Consider the following 17,180-nt stretch of genomic DNA (forward strand, 5'->3'; position numbering starts at 1 on the left):
TCCGGGCCGTGGGTGGCTGCACGGAGGCTTGGCAGGTCGACTGCGGCGACGGCTGGCATGTTCCGGCGTCGGTTCGTCCGTAGTAGTCTTATGTCGTCCTTCGCTTCCTCTCCTCATCGTCCGACTATTACTTCGTCGAAGGGTTGTCCTTCTCCCAGCCGTGGTCCATCGCTCGTCTCGCAACCAGTGCGGCAGGACCGACCTCGTCTCGCACACTGTGTAGCAGGACCCAACTCGTCTCGCGCACGGTGCAGCAGGACCGAGCTCTTCTCGCACATGGTGCCGCAGGACAGAGCTCGTCTCGTTGCCCGGTGTTGAAGGACGGGTCGATGGGGGCCAGTTTGGCCAGCCTTTTGGCTGCCCTGGGGTGTGAAAGGCCAGACCTTTCCGCTCGTCTGTTTGGTTGGGGTAGCGGCGGATCCAGGGTGAGGTGGTGTCAAGGTCTTGGATGCCGGGACGGCGGTCCTGGTGGTGGTAGCGCGGTGCTCATGGGCAGAGCTCGTGGCTTGGTGCTGCCCAGTGGCCATGGCCATGTGGGCGGCGTGGTAGCTGGGGTGTTGCGTTTGGTGGCGGTGAGTGTTGGTCAGGGTGAAAACATGTTCTATCTTCGGACGGACCGGTGGCGGCGAAGCTAGTTCCCTTTTTGAAGGCGTCGTCGCGGCTCTAGCTGCTCGTCGTGCTACTCCAGGGGAAATTCTGATCCTCGGGTCGGGCGGTGGCGATGCTCCGGTGTCGTTTCCTTCTTGAAGGCGCCGACTTGTAGCCCACGATTCGTCATATGCGGCTTCATTTTTTTTGCGGTGGCAAGTTCTCGGTTGAGCCCCCGGTTGCTCTCGTAGTACTAGAGGTGGTGTTGATGCGATCAGTGCCTATGTATCCTATCTTGGATGTGTGTTTTATGGTAGCGTGTGTTTGTATCGGGTTGTTGTTGTTGATCATTGCTTTATATATAATGCTGGGTGAAAGCCTTTTGGGGTAAATAATATTGCGTTTGAGATGAATTGCTATGTGACGAGCCAGGTTGTTTCTTTAATAAAAATCGGAGGGAGGGGGGGCGCGGGTGTCCTCTTTTACTCGCAAAACAAAATCCCAGCAAATCCGCCCACCACCGTTTGCGACAGTGTTTGTGCATTTCTACTGTCAGTTGTGCAGCATGCAAACTGTAATTCCACCATGGTGGCGTTCTACAAGTCGAGCAGCTTTGTTTGAACTCTGAATGTATCATCGTTTACATCTTCACAAATGTTAGATTGCACCAGCATGATTTTGCACTGTGCGCAATTGCAAAGCCTGGATACCATTGACCGAACGAATTATTAGGCCAAACAAACTGCAAGTTACGTAGAATGGATGTCATTCTGTACCACGACATTTTGCATGCGACGCATACTTGGAGAATGGAATACAGAGCATTGAACAACGGAACTAAATTTCTGCACACATGGAGCCTACACCTATACATCTGAGACCATGAACGCAAATCTCGTTATCCCGCAGCAGTTAGCTACTGTACTTTGCATCCTACACAGGAGAGGGGCCAACGCGGCGATCCACCAACTTCGTGATCAGCTGCAGAGCGCTAGCCTCCAGTAGTCGTGCTTGGAGTCGACGTGGCAGAGCACGGCGAGGAAGATTTCCTCGTCGCAGGGCAGGCACAGCCTGGCGTCGGCGGCGAACTCGTACTCCTCCCGCGCGCGGTCGAGCAGCTCCCGGAACAGCGGGTGGTCGAGGGAGGACACCCGGACGACATACCGCCGCAGCTCCTCCCCGACGTACACCACCGTGTGGCCCCTCGGCACGTCCACCGGGATGGTCTCGTCGCCGCCGCCGCCGGCCTCGAGTTGCACCCACGCGCTCGCCGTCGGGGCGGCGGCGCCGAGCAGCTGCAGCTCGGCGCTGAGCTTCCTGCACGCGGCCAGGAAGGACCTGAGGAGCCTCCTGTTGGATCGCCGTCCTCCCTTCATGCCGCTCGAACGTAACATGCGTACGTGTGTCTGTGTGTCTGTGTAGCACTGCTGCATATATTCCGCATATATACGCGGCCATGCAACTGGGCCTGTGCCTTGTGGATTGGTCGACATTAATAATGGTTGTAGCCTCAGAGGCATGTGGTACGTTTGTTTAGCTTATGGCAAGCTGGAAAAATAGACTCTTGAGGTGACGTTTGGATATGCGTACGCAAAAGAGAACGAAAGAAACCCGATCGTACATTGGTATATATATATACGTTTGCAAGGTCTAGTCGGTCGACAACTTTGCAAGTAGTTGTAAACAACCATGGGGATTCCTTATGTCACTTATCGTTATGCGGGCAACTTTTAGTTGCATCCACAGTGATGGCAACTTACCGTCGTCGCGATCGTTGAAAATTACCTGCGTTTGCATTAAGTCGCGCATGTGCTGCCATTAGCGTACAGTCGTACTCGTACACCATCACCACTGGCCTAACTTTCTACGGATCAACCGAGGCAGTAGTGCTCATGAATTCCGCCACGATATTCCGGTCAAATGAGTGGCTTGCAGTCTCGAGCAACCACTGCGTACAGCTTGACACGAATTTATCAGCAGGCGCATGTTGACCACGCAAACGCCACAGCCCTTGACAGAATATAAAACAGCTTTCAGTACAAAAGGTAATGGTAGCGCGTACGTCCTTGAACGTATGGAGCTGGTACATCACCGTGTACGTACTACGTAGTCCTTTTCTCCTCCTCCCATCTCCTTCAACCAAAATGGTCGATCGACGTCACCCGAGTACGTACGAGCGAAGATTCTGGAGCGGCACGCGCGTTCTCTCTCCAATAATGGGAGGAGGATCAACCGGCCGAGCAACCAACTGCGTCTCGAAGTTGTCGAAGGAGTTAGAATCTTGCACACATCGCCTTGAGGTCGGGGAGGAGATAAAGCTAGGGGGCGAGGAGAGGGATGGGGGCTCGCGGCCTCATTGGACGGGGCAACGGCGGCGGCGGCGGCGGCATTCATTGCGGTGAAAGGAAGCTCTGCTTGGACTGCTCCTCACTCTCCGGAGCCACCGGCCGGCGGCAGTCGGCAGAGCGGTCCGTTGCCTGCTTCACATTCTGCTTTCGAGGTCATGGACATGCATGCTGGGCGGCGGCGGCATGGGAAGAATTGGACGACGGGTTCGTGGTGTATTCCTCGCTTGTTGCGAGTAATGCGGTCACATCGCCTGTTTCCTTTTCCTACGTGGGCCGGCCGAGTAAGAATCCTGCTGTATCTATTAGGTAGTACTCCCTCCGTTCCTTGATGTAAGGTGTATAGATTTTTGAGAAAAAATTCGAAATATAAGGTGTATTCCGTTGCACCACTGATCTAGATAATGTTTTTAGGGATTTGATTACAATTTCTTATATTAGGCAAGCTTCTCTATTTTCTCATCTCAATTAGTTAGGTGTAATCTCGCCCAAAACTCATGAAATTTTTCCTTCATGTGCATTCTTTAATTTCCGTGCCAAAAATTATACACCCTATATTTAGAAATGGGGGGAGTACGTTTCTTCTTGCACATAGATATACTTTTTTGGTATAATCTACCGGAGTACCACCATTTTCTATTTTTATTTTAAATACTTCTTTTCATATTATTTTTGGTAAAATATATCATTTCACTGGTTTTATGTACCCTTTCTTCAAAAGTTGAAGCAAAAAAAAGTGCACGTGTTGCAAATCAATGTTCATGTAACTAAAAAAGGTGTTCCGTATTTTAAAGAAATTCTCATCCAACTAGAAATTTCTTCGCATATTTTTAATTCAAAAATGGTATTTTATAAATGTGCATGTAAATAAAAAATGTTCTTCGTCTATGAAAAATATTATTCATTGCCTTCTTCACAAAGGGTCAGCGTGTATTGAAAAACATCATCGTGTATTAAAAACCGTCAGAAATTTAAAAAATAGTCATCATGTTTGTACAGAAGGGTAATTATGTATTAAAAATGTTCATCGCATATTAAAAAAAATCTTAATAGTGTATGAAAAAATTGGTTGACGTATTCATAAAAAAGGTTCATCATAAACTTAAAATGGTCATATTAAAATGTTTATAGTGCAATAAAAAAATTATCTTGTATAGAAATTGTTCATCAAGTATTAAAAAAATATTCATCACCTATTAAAAAATATTTATCCCGTAAGTGTTCATCATATCTTGGAAAAAGGTTCATAGTATATTTAAAATATAGCAGTCACGTATTAAAAAAATCAGAGGAGCGGATTTGGAAGAAAAAAAATGGTATCTTGGTCCGGCCCATGTACATGAGACGTGTGGGCGAGCACTCGTTATAATTCAGAACAAGAAAATAAAGCTTTTGTCGAGTTACACGGGATGACATTGTTGTGCACCAGGCGATGAAGATAGAACGACCGAGAAAGGTGCAGTCACTTTGTAGCAACATGATGGTGAGAAGGCCCACGAGTCGATCGGCAATTCCCATCATGGGAAGAGACAAAAATGAATGACATACTAGTTGAGCTTCATCACATGGAATAAATCTTATGGTGCCAAATGTCTTGGATTTAGGGGCCCGCAACAGGGGACAAAAACACACAAAAAGTCACCAAAAAGCTGGCATGCGAACGAGGAAAGAATTTTTATTTTTTTTTGGCTAGGGACGATGGCTTCACCACCGAGGATCTCTGCGAGATGGAGATGTTGGCTATGTCCTTCTATAAAACCCTTTTGAATCTGAGGGCGGTTCTTGAGCCTTACGACAATGAAGAAGTCGGTGTGGCCTTTTTCAAATGTTTCCAACTAAAGCCCTTAGGCGTAACGACTACTCGGCTCACTTTTTACAATGACATTGGAGACTTTGTGGTGTGGAGATTGCAGCGAAAGCTCTTTCTATCCTACATGGAGAATAGAGTGTTTTTAGGAGTAACTTTGTGTTCATTGCAAAAAGCATTCATAGAACATACACATAACGTTTACCCGAAGGACCCACAAACACATGAGTCCTGGACATTTGCACAAAGAACCTCGAGAGAAACAAAGTTCAACCTCAGTCCTACGAGACCCTTGTACACATCGTCATCTACGCTCGTTGCCAACCACGGTCGTCGCTGGAGCACTGCTGGAGATAAGACAGACGAGCAGCCCAACAAATCGGATCTGCCAAAGCACCATAGCTGAAGTAGCTTTGTGAACGGTTGAGCAGCCTGTTGTAGAACGACAAGGCCGAATCTTTGTGGCTCGTCGTCCAGGGAACATCCCCGTGCTCGTCAGATTGCAGATCCACCGACTTTGCTCGACGCCTTCGAAGGAGGGGATTAGATCAGCTCGCCATCTTCCACAAGCCCTTGTACGAGGTCACCATGTCCCAAGGGTCACCTGCGGCACCACCATGCAAAGAGGGAACCACTATCTGTCGGATCACTCCAAAGCATCCTTCTAGTCCCTTGAGTTGTACTAGAGGACACACCGCCAAGACGGAGGCGGACCCGGAGGACAAAGCGACAAGAGCTAGGTCGTCGTCATCGTCTCGCCGACCTAGCCCTACCACCCAGATCTCACTAGCCACGCATGACCCGCGAGCAGAATGTAGCTCCCATATCTCCCACCCACCGCTCTAAGGACCATAGCAGGGAAACATCTGAGGCACCATTACTGACCGCCACCGCTATCATCACCGGAGAAGCCATGACGAATGGACAAACCCTGGCTATGAAGCTAACCTAGACTACAACTAAAAAGGAATAGCACGGCAGATCCAGCGACTACGAGCACCACTCGACGAGCGTGAGGCCCGCGAGGGAGTGGAGTCGCCGGATCCAAAGTCGAAAGCCTGGTCACCCCCGCGTGTGATGGACTCTCAAACTTGTGTATTCTTGTTATGACCTAGAAGGTAACAAAACCCACATAGTTCTATCAATTCTGGCCTATCAGTCTCTGCAACATTTTATAAGATTGTGTACAATCAGCTTTTGTTCAAGGTTGTCTTATCATTGATAACATTATCTCAGCATATGAATGTCTTAATTCATGGAAAGGAACAAAGCCAAAAAATAATATTTTTGTGCTGGAGTTGAGTGGATTATTTACAAGTGATCATGACTATGTTGGGGTTTGCACCAGCTTGGATCTCCATGGTTATCGGCTTGGTGAGTTCCTTAAATTCTTAGTTTTATTTAATGATATTAAACTTGAGGAATTCAAACCCTCCCAAGGAATCCTTCAAGGGTACCCTATTTGTCCATACTTATTCTTGGCAGTAGAGGGCATTTCGTGCTTGTTAAAAAAGTAAAGGTCAACCATCACACGTTAGTTGTATTAGAGTAGCTCAATCGGTGTTGCTAGTTAGCCACATGCTTTTTGCATATGGCATCGTGTTGTTTTCCAAGGCCTATGGTGATTGGGAAATAGAGTTTTCTTTTTATTGAATTGTTATTACCAGGCTTTGGTAGATAGAATAAATTTGTCAAAATCTTGGAATTTCTTTAGTAAGGCCTGCCATCAATCGGTCATAAATGAAATGAAGACATATTATCGATGTTCATGATCAATCTTTATAAAAAAAAAATTGGGTATGCTATGCGATGTTGCCAACTGATGTCGGTGGAGTCGAGTGTGTACCATGTATCGTTTTTGCCTCATCTTTCATCTTTGGAGGCCTACTTGACCCGGAAAGCAAGGGAAACCACGTCAAAGTAGAGTTTAATTCATTTATTTGTAGATACATGTTTTCTCAATGACAATATCTTAATGTCGAGGATAAGTCACATGGAATAAAAGCCACTAGCTTTATCTTTTTTCGTTGTAAGTTGTCAACAGAATAGAAATGAGTCTGTTGTTTGGTCTCGCAGATCATCATCTCCCAATATGTTCTAGTGTTCCCAAGTGCTCGAGCCTATCTTGGTAGTGGTAACGGCGATGATGGTGTCAGTTGTGCTTTGTTTAGAAAGTTCACTTTTCATTATTTCATGGTCTCGGTCTTTCCTCTGATACTATGATGAAGTAATGGCTCAACAATTTGCTTTGCAAGAGGGATAACACAATGTGTTAACTGAATCTTAGGTTCTCAACTATTGCTTGGGTAACTCGTGCGGTTTCCTGAAATCTTTGAGGTTAGTACAGTTTGCACATGTAGTCTCATGTAATATTCACTGAAATGATGACGGGACATCGGTGGCGCAAACAATAAAAACATTACTATCTCTATCTATCTCTTTGCATATATATATATATCTATCTATCTCTATCTATCTATCTATCTCTATCTCTTCACCTTCTCCTTTCTCAAACAAATTCCACTACTGAGAAACAAATGCATTCATGTCATAGAAAGAAACTAATGGATTTACTCCTACCTCATCATGCATGGGTAACCAACGAGGTTGATCCCTATTTAAGCAGTGGGCTCCTCTATTCCGGTCATCGATTCATGTCTACACATCTGGTCAAGAGTCCCCAGTTGACGCTTTGTTGTGGTCACCAATCCTTGTTGATGTGGATGCGGAGGCCCTTTAGAACAATGCTTTGACCTACACAACCAGGCCAGTCCTAGCGACTATATCACAAGCCAAGAGACATTGGCGAGAAAGCTCGAGAGGTCCAGACGGGGAATCATCTTCTGTTTTAGAGAGGAAAGACGATGGAGACACACAACAAATGTTAATAGGTCAGTCGATGAACGCATACAAAGGACAATCGAGTTTTGGGTGCATGCAGGACTGGAAGGGCATTTCCGTAATTCTACTTCTCTCCTATTGAAGACACGATGATGGATAAATGGCCAAAAGGTTGGGACATTTCTTTTCTTATTCTCTCATATCGATCCAAATTTCTCCTAAAAGGTTGATTTGAAGTTAGGAGCTGGAAGATTGTCCGCTTCTTCCTTTATTCCATCCATAAAAAAATTAGGCAAATGAATCATTGTGAATATGTTACGAAGATCACTTCCGTCATCACCTAAAAAGAAATGACTTCCAACATAATTATGTAGCAAATTGTCAAAGTCAAGACAAAGTTAAATCGTACACCATGTCTAGCAAATCATCAAAGTCAAGTCAAGAAAACTCTAGCCCACTTGCCATGGTCAACAAATCTACTACCCCTTTATGAGTAGTGACAGATCCATACCATCTTAGCCGTCTAATCACATGATCCAATAGTCCAGACCAACCACGTTGCTCAACATCATCCTTCCGGCATTCTTTCTATAAAAAAAATCCATGCTCCGCTCAGAAAATTGGATACTTGCCACTCTCAACATCAAGGTTAGCATAATTGCCATTCTCAACATCTAGCTTTTCCTAACTGCCACTTTCTTGATTAACTTAGCAAAAATTGCTGCTAGGTTCATTGTGGTCTTGATTATCATGCCATTAGTACCTATTTTATTCTTGTTCTTTTCCTTTCTCCATTAACAAGTCTATCTAGCTATATCATCCGTTCAACCAACTTGATCAGTCGAATCCTCACCGAATTGCACACGTGCCACCCACCTAGTCATAGAAGGAGAAGAAGATAAAAGGGAAAAAATGTCAAGACAAATGTCTAATATAAAGAGGCACATCCATTGGAGGGCATACTAGCCTACCATGGACTAGTAGGTACACATTGGCTCTCTAAGTGATGCTTACATAAGAGGACAAAGCACACATATGTTTCTTTATAGTAGCATGTAATCCAGCTCGAGCCAGCTGCCAAAGAAGTGTTTACCCCACATGGACGTAGGTTTAGTGTATGGATCAGCCCGCTAGTATCTTTGGTTGTTTTCACTCTGTCAAAATATAAATATTTCCTTTTCGTGTGTTCAGATCTTCATGGATTATGTGCATTTTTGTTGTGCGCAAGCCGGGCAGGAATTTTTTATGGTTGTATCACCTTGAGAGGCATTTGAGTCAATAAAACTCCTTTAATAGAACTAAAGTAAAATATGGTATTGAAAAAACATAACTATTACTATCCAATGAACGTTTTTTTGTTGAACACACATCACATGTCGAAGTTTTTAAAAAATAATTCATAGCTTACAACTTGTAAGAGATTGATTGTCTATTATAAAACTTGCGCACAATCAGATCAAATAGCAGCAACGCTAACCTCCGAATACAATGCACATGGTAACAAGGTTCACAAGAAACATAAGTATTACACATGGTAACAAGGTCCAAAAGGAACATAAATATGTGCATGTAGTAGGTTTAATAGATTATTATGCATGTGTTAAGTCACCTTGCATAATATGAACTTCTTGGATTTATGGGTTGGTTCTCACTTTCACCCACAGGATACCCACTTAATTCTATTTCATACCCACTAGTAGATTCCCGTCCAAGAAGGTTTTCTGCTTCTGGATCAACATCGAGCCGTACCCAAGGATGCAGTGAAAGTTTCCTCATTCTGTTGAGCTCATCAGCGACCTCTTTCATAGATGGTCTGTTGTCACCACACATATCTAGGCATTTCTTAGCGAGGTCTGCAAGTCCCGTCAGCAACTCCGTGCTTTGTTGGCCTTTTACATGGCTAACCAGCACATCATTTAGGTTATTCTCCTTCATTGCAGACAAGAAAATCAATGCCAAGCTTCTTTGCTTCTCAGACCCCTCGAGCTTTAGTGGCAACTGACCCGTGAGAATCTCTAAAAGGATAACTCCAAAGCTATACACATCGCTTTTGTCTGTTAACTGGCATGTTTGCATGTATTCTGGATCAAGGTAACCACAAGTACCTTTAACCATTGTGACAAACTGCTCTTTGTCAGATGGGGCTAGTATGGAGGCTCCAAAGTCTGACACCTTGGCCATATAGTTATCATCAAGCAAGATGTTGGAAGTTTTCACATCACCATGAATTATTGGGGGAGATGCAAATGAATGGAGGAAGTTAAGTCCTTCAGCTGCTTCATGAGCAATCCTTAAGAGAGAACTGAAGGATATTTGCAATGCTTGGTTCTTGCCATGGATAAGCTCGAACAGTGTATCATTTAGGACAAACTCATATACCAGAATTGGAACTTCCACCTCAAGACAACAACCCAAGAGCTTGACAACATGCTTGTGATTGATTTGAGATAAAATGAGCATCTCTTGGCCGAATTCCTTCTTTTGTCTTTCATCAACCACTGCACATCTTTTAATTGCCACTGGCATGTTGTTTATTATCCCTTTATAGACTGTCCCATGGCCTCCTTTTCCAAGTATTCTGCTACTATTGAAGTTGTCGGTGGCGCGTATGAGTTGAGCTTCTGAAAATATAGTAAAAGCAAGACCTTTCTCTGATTTCATCCTATCAAACAAAATCAAGCCTCCATGCTGGCGAAAATACTCCTGCTTAACTTTGTTAAGTTTTCTCATTTGAATTCTCATCTGTCCCCAGAAGACAATGATCATGATGATAACCATCAGGCCGAATAATCCCATTATAACTCCTGATGATGTCATTAGATGAGACAATTATTTCTTAGACTAGGGAGAGGGACACTATAAAACATAGTTGGTGTACATTAGCTAAGATTAGATGCATGGTTATCAAAAGTGTGATAAAGTTAATGGCCTAGCTAGATGATCACATTTATTTGGGTGTTACCTATTATTAAGCCGATATTGGGGTTGCATGTATTGCTTTCGTTGACATATTTTTTTCCAAGTCGACAAGAACACCGGTATTCTCCAACGATATTTTGACAATAACCATCTGAAGGGCATGGGTCGTGACTGCATTCATTAACATCTGCAGAAAATTAGCAAAGCAAAAGATTATAGTTGTAAGTAAGACACATAATATTATAGTTGTAACTTGTAAGTAATGTAGAGGTCTTGCTTTTGATGATCATTAGTGCATATATACTATCCAAGGTGCAGTTTGATGAGCATTAGTGCATATATACAGTGACACTCAATGTTAATCCATACCTTTGCATCCGTCTTGAAGATAAGGGTTGCCTTCATAACCATTGGTGCAATTGCATGTGTACCCTTGATCATTGGTGGAATCCACACACTTACTGTTGGTGCTAAGGCATGCATAAGCACCAGTCATATTCTGTTTTGCAACATCACATGACTTCACATCTCTCATAGCCCAATCAAGAACCATAGGCACCCTTCCATTATATGTGTCATTGAAATTGTTGGTGTTTATGTAAGTAGTACTGAACTTGAATGCCGCTGCCTCCATCAGTACCGCATAGCTGCAACGGTTGAACTCCCAGATTTCACTTGTGTTGACCGCTCTCAAGAAGGTTGTGTCGTAGTAAAACATCCTCTTTGGTATTGCAGTCTGGGAGCAGCCCATACCAGAGCAAAATCCGTCTGCTAAGTCTGACAAGTTGCGGCACGTTGCGACACCCAAGCCCTGATATCCAGTGCCATTGTAGTCGGAGATAAAGGCGAGGGCGTTGCACCCGATGACGGTGAACCTGTTCTGAACGTCAGAGAGCCGGTAGAGGGAGGAAGGTCGACCTACATAGCCACGACGGCCGAAAAACTTCATGCTCGTTGTAGAGGTGTTGTAACAGTAGGCCGTGATGTAATTTAGCACCCGGATCGTGCCATGAGTCAAGGAAATGTCCACCACCTCAAAGTCGCCTTTGAATGGCTTGGAGACGCCATCTTGGACCTTGCAACTGATGTTGAAGCCTTGAGAGAGTGAGCAGTCCAGTCCGATACCGAATGGGTACGGTATCTCAACGGTACCACACTGCCTTCGGCAATCTAAACTAGGAACCGCAGTTCCAGGTGCATACTTTGCTACAAGCAATACGAGACCGAGGCAAAGCTTCAAAAACACTTGCATACTCTTCGGCTGGAGAACAAATAAATATGACATTGTCAACTTATCCTTTAACAAATGAAAAACAAAATGGTTGTGTGAAAATGGAGGCCATGTGGTTGTTTAAATTTGGGGATTACTCTACATAAATAATAGGCATAAAATTAACTGGTATCCAGAGATAACAGAAACGAAACATTTTGCTATATAAGTCTGCACAAACTAGGATCTGCTATCAAAGCAAGAACAGATTCGACCAATCGAACTCGGCCTTCAGCAACCTACTCACAGTCACAGGTCACAACACAAGGGTGCAGAAGTTAATTTTGATAGCTATTGGTTGTCTGCCGTTAGATGGCCTCGGCGATTCATCTCATGTTCTTAGCGTCCAGGCTTACATAAGTCGGAAACACGAACTGAAAGCTTGTAAAAGATAATTTGTAGAAACATCTTGATATGAAATTCACCTGAAACATAAGGCGAGAGCACCAATACAAGTTTGGAGCTTGCTTATTCCGTACTTGTGTTCTGAAGACAGAGGGAGGCCAACACCTCTAGTTTTCTATGTAAATATACACACGAAGAGCTCTGGACGTTAACTGTCGATCCATCGAGAACTAGTCAAATTAAGCACAGCAACATGGCCACATGGTAGACTTCGTCATTTACCTAGTGAGATTAAACGGAGCAGACTCGCGGCAAAAAAGGCATTGTTAATTACTATATTCGATTCCCCCAACAAAGAAACATTTGTGACTCTTTCTTTTAACAAACGACAATTGGTTCACCGGAAGAAACAAACAAACAAACAAACGGGAATTGGTCAATTAACACTCACACACATCGTAATTTCAGTCTAGTATGCTGGATGCTTTGTTTGAGCAGGGTGCACCTGCAATTCACGCTTACGCCACGCCAAATCCTCCTACACGCGTTCGATGGATTAGCTGTTGGACGCACGTTCTCTGTTCCGGAACATCCAATGTTTCCCACCTTCCACACGGAGTTGATTACAGCCTAAACACATCGAGGAAAACGAGCCCAAGCACCGAGTCACAAAAGCAAATTAAGGTAATTGCATACACCGAGGATGGCCTATCAAGTCGTGCAGGTACGGAAAACACACTGAGCAAGGCCCGCCCCCCGCTCCCTCCCGCTAGGGTTAGCCCCCTCCCGCCGCCGCCGGCCGCCGGCTCGCGCGCCCCGGCCCTCCCCGCCCCCCCTTTTCCCCCTCCCCATCCTGTTCCCGCCCCTGCGCCGCCTCCCCGGGAGGTGGCCGGGGCGGCGCACCCCTCCTCTTCCCTCGGCCACCACCCCGTGCGCTCTCCCCCGCCGCCGCCGGCGGGTGCCCCGGCGCTGGCCCGGGTGCTGCCGGCGGCGGCGGGCCCGTCTGTACCCGCGCGCTCGTCTTCCTCCCGGGGCAGTTGACGGCGGCGGTGATGCTCGGCTGGGCGGCGGCCCGGTGACCTGGCAGCGGTCGTCGGCGGTCGGCGCGGTGGCGGTGCTGCCCTTGGCAGCAGGACGGCGTGGTGGCGTGCGGTGGCCGGCGGCGCGTCCCCGGCCCAGATCTGGGCCCTCCCGGCCCCATCTGGGTCCTAGCGGGCCGGTCCCTGGCGTGGCTTCGTCGTCGTCTGTGCGGTGAGGAGGAGGAGCGGCTCGGATGGGGGGCGGCGATGCCGATGGCGTGCCTGCTGCAGCGCGATGGCGGGAGCTGTCCGGGAATGGAGTTACCGGCCGGGCCTGTGGGAACATGGGCCTGGTAGGCTCCTGCTAGTGTGTCCGGTCGGCTACCGTCGTTGACGGTGGAGGTTGTGCCCTCCCGCGTGCCGACGGCGCTGCGGCCCCTAGTCCCGGCTCCTATCCCTTGTTGTGCAGTCCTCACCTCGTGGTGCCGTGGTGAGACGGCGTGGAGGCTTCTTGACCATGGTGGCGCAAGAGGGTGGTCGGTTTGGTGGCAGGCTCTGGAGCACCTGAGGTGAAGGTTGGGATCGGGGGAAACCCCTGTCGGCCTGTCCGACCCCGACGCGGCGACGCCGGTGGGTGCCGCCGGACCTTCCTGGAGGGCGTCAGGGGCGACCTTTCCTCTCGCCTCGTCGTGTACCGGGGGAAACCCTTGGCAGCAGCGTCGTCTTCGTCGCGGTCCTTCTTGGAGGTGCTGATTGGTACCGGTGCTTTGGAGCCTTGGAGCTTGGTGGGAGATCTTCGGTGGGCGCAGTGGTCGTGAAGCTTCTTCGTTTCCGTCGATCCGCCGTTGTCGGCATTCTTTTCTCTTGTTGTTTCTCTTTCGTTTCTTTTGGGTGTGCCTGTGCTGCTTCCGCCCCAGCACCTATCATTGGATGTTTCGGTTGGTTGCTTTGGAATACAAAGCAGGGGAAACCCTTTTTCGTCAATTGCATACACCGAGTACATACCGTGTGTCGGCTTTCCTCGTCCCCGAAGACCTTGCTCGCCGCCGAAAGCAAGGGAAACCGCGAATCAACGTCAAAGTAAAGTTTAATTAGCTGTACATCTGGATTGGAGTTTCTGCACTTGGATGCTTATGCACCCGGGTGAACAATAAGATCGAAATAAATACGAGGGAACATTGTTTTTTTAACACGGTACAGACGCAAGCGCTCATTTACATGCGCATACACTCACCCCTATGAACGGACACACGCACAACATGCCCCTATGAGCACCTCCGAAAGACTGAGCCGACATATCATCTTGAAATTTACCAGGATTTAAACTCTGGTGGGCTGAGGATACCACAGTCCCTCTAACCATCTAACACGGGGGAACATTGTTGAATGCTTTGCCAACATGCAAAATTTCGTGGTGAAATAATAGTTATGGAGGTATGAGAAAAAAAACGATGTTCCAACAAGGACAATTATTGAAAGCATTTTGGGACATCCCCGCAAAAGTAAACATTTTGGTACACCATTTTTTACAGGTCTCCACGGATGCTTTTTCATCAAATGTTGGTAAAACATTCAACAATGTTTCTTACAATATTTTTTAAAATAGTTCTACTTTCAAAATTTTACTATTCATCTCTGGTGCACCCAGGAGCAAAACAACACTTCCGTAAATATAAATGTAAATGTATTTTCTCAAATATAACGTGTTCACGATGAAGCGGGCGCATGGATAAATATCTATTGGCTCTACCTTTGTCCTAGTATAGCCTTCAATAGAACGAAGAGTTTGTGTTGTTATGTTCTCGCTGATCGTCGTCTCCTGATACGGTGTATCATTGTCTGCTGCTTCGGCCTATCTTGGTGCTGGTAACAGCGATGATGGTCTCGGTTGTGCTTTAATTTCAAATTTTACTTATCATTATTTTCTGCGTTTTGGTCTTCTTTTCTGGTAGGATGATGTAGTAACGCGTCGATGTGTTTTTCACGCGGTCCTAACAACGGTGCAAGAACCGCACATAATTTATATGACACTGGGACATCACCTCAGATTACCAGATGGACATGAGCAGGAATTTTACCTAGGTTCGAGCCCTCGCGAGGCGAGTAACAACACTACTCTTGCTTGTCTGAGATTGTATGATATAGAGGTCACAACGATTGAGTACATGGGATGTTCGGCGACTTGCAGGTCAACTCATCGAGTTGTGCATTGACGATCTAAACGGGATGTCTAGATCGGATCTATTTTGTTCCTCATATGACGGCTCTTTGGCTTAAGTGGTCTTTGCTTTTGGAGAGGATGTCCATACCCATCGTGGTGGACATCTATTTATTGGAGTCTTGGTCGGTTGCCTTGGTCGCCACCGTCTTGCTCTGCTTCTCCTTTTCATCCCGAAGTTCTAAACGCCTTGAAGTTGTTTTTGTATGGAAATTCAGGCGACACATTTATGGAAGTCGTTCACCTAGGCATAGGCCCTCCCGAATCGTACCAACAGGGGCTTTCACAGCATGAATACACAGGATGTGCGGCATGGGAAAGTAAAGAAATTCACTTACACTCGACATAATGATCCAACAATTTGTCATACAATAGATAACAAAATGTGTTCATTGCATATTAGGGTCTCTCCTATTAGATGGACGGCCTATGTTGTCTTCTAAAACTTTTGAAGTTAGTCCAGTTTGTACATAGTCAACCCTTTGTAATCTCCGCTATAATCATGACAAAACATCGAGATACAAATTAACAATGAAGCTACATACAACGATTTCGAGGATCCTTAATGTAACTTTTAGATTCACACGACTATATACCATTTGTTTTTGTTCGACTACATACAATTGGATGTACTTTATTGAACTAATAAATAAGGTCGAACATTTGCTAAAAAAGGAACAGTCAACCTCCTATAGAGGGAAATGTATACTGCTTTGTTCATGTATAGTCAGTATTCCTACCTATCTCATGGCCATGATTAAATGTCCTAAATGGGCTATAAATGTCACTAACTCTAAAATGGCCCACTTTGAGAGGGTGTGTGTGGGGGGAGGGGGGAGGGGGGTCTGAGAGACAATTGCAAGTATCATTTACCCAATTCGGGCTTGGTATTTAGGAAGAAATGTTTTGGTGGTTTGGGGATACCCAATATTAGAAATTTTAATGGCTTTCTTGGCCTCATGGGTAAGAGATATTTTGATAGTGTTGGTAGGATTGGAGAACTTCGGTGAATTTTAAGTATAATACATCTAAACCAAGTTCCCTTTGGGCTAAACATGGTGTTGGTTCTCCTTTCTGGAAGAGTGTAACATGGGCCATATCTGTATCTAAGACTTTTTGCAAATGGGAGGTTGGTAATGGTGATAACATCAGTTTATGGCATGGCATTCGGGTTGTGGATTATTACCTTAAGATTAGATTCTCGGATCTGTTTATAATTTGCAATCAACCCGATTTCTCCTTTTCCCAGGTCGACAGGATGAACCTTAAGCTCACTTTTAGCAGATGCATTGGTCAGGCTGGACTTTGCCTTTAGTCCCAATTGCTTGATGTTGTTAAGAACATTCATTTTACTGATACCGCTGATAAACCTATTTGGGTATTGGAAGCTAATGGTAGATACTTTGTCAAATCCTTTTATAATGCTATTAACTTTGGGGATATGTTTGCTACTGTTGGTGATAAATTCTGAAAAAAAATAGTTTTCCACAGAAGATTCATGTTTTCCTATGGCTGGTTGTTTACAGTAAGGTCTTGACTAGAGATAACCTTTCTAAAAGCAGATAGATGACCCCATTGTCTTTTTTGTAGTGATAATGAGTCAGTGCAACACCTATTTTTTAACTACATCGTGGCTATAATTGTTTGGCACTTTATCTATGAGTACTTCCAGATAAATATGCCCATGAGTTTTGATGATATTATCGCCATTTGGGGCCAATACAAAATCAAACATGTGCTTAACCTTGTTTAGGCTGCCTCCTTGTGGAGCTTATGGACATTGAGAAATGATTGCTATTTTCAGGGCCCTATTTGGAGAAACACTCAA

General features: G+C 45.5%; 2 protein-coding genes across 2 annotated transcripts; both read right to left on the bottom strand.

Moving 5' to 3' along the window:
- Positions 1-1,342: 1,342 nt before the first annotated feature.
- LOC123041688 (uncharacterized) lies at positions 1,343-2,035 on the bottom strand. The gene has a single exon (XM_044464268.1). It carries the CDS (start codon positions 2,019-2,021, stop codon positions 1,566-1,568), a length of 456 nt encoding a protein of 151 aa, XP_044320203.1. The 5' UTR covers positions 2,022-2,035; the 3' UTR covers positions 1,343-1,565.
- Positions 2,036-9,186: 7,151 nt separating this feature from the next.
- LOC123041689 (putative wall-associated receptor kinase-like 16) lies at positions 9,187-11,755 on the bottom strand. Its single transcript, XM_044464269.1, has 3 exons — positions 10,870-11,755; positions 10,544-10,687; positions 9,187-10,385 (listed from the first exon to the last, which is right to left on the bottom strand). Exons 1-3 carry the CDS (start codon positions 11,750-11,752, stop codon positions 9,187-9,189), a joined length of 2,226 nt encoding a protein of 741 aa, XP_044320204.1. The 5' UTR covers positions 11,753-11,755.
- Positions 11,756-17,180: the final 5,425 nt, after the last annotated feature.

The sequence above is a fragment of the Triticum aestivum genome, chromosome 2B, assembly GCF_018294505.1.
Source record: "Triticum aestivum cultivar Chinese Spring chromosome 2B, IWGSC CS RefSeq v2.1, whole genome shotgun sequence".
Classification (NCBI taxonomy): domain Eukaryota; kingdom Viridiplantae; phylum Streptophyta; class Magnoliopsida; order Poales; family Poaceae; genus Triticum; species Triticum aestivum.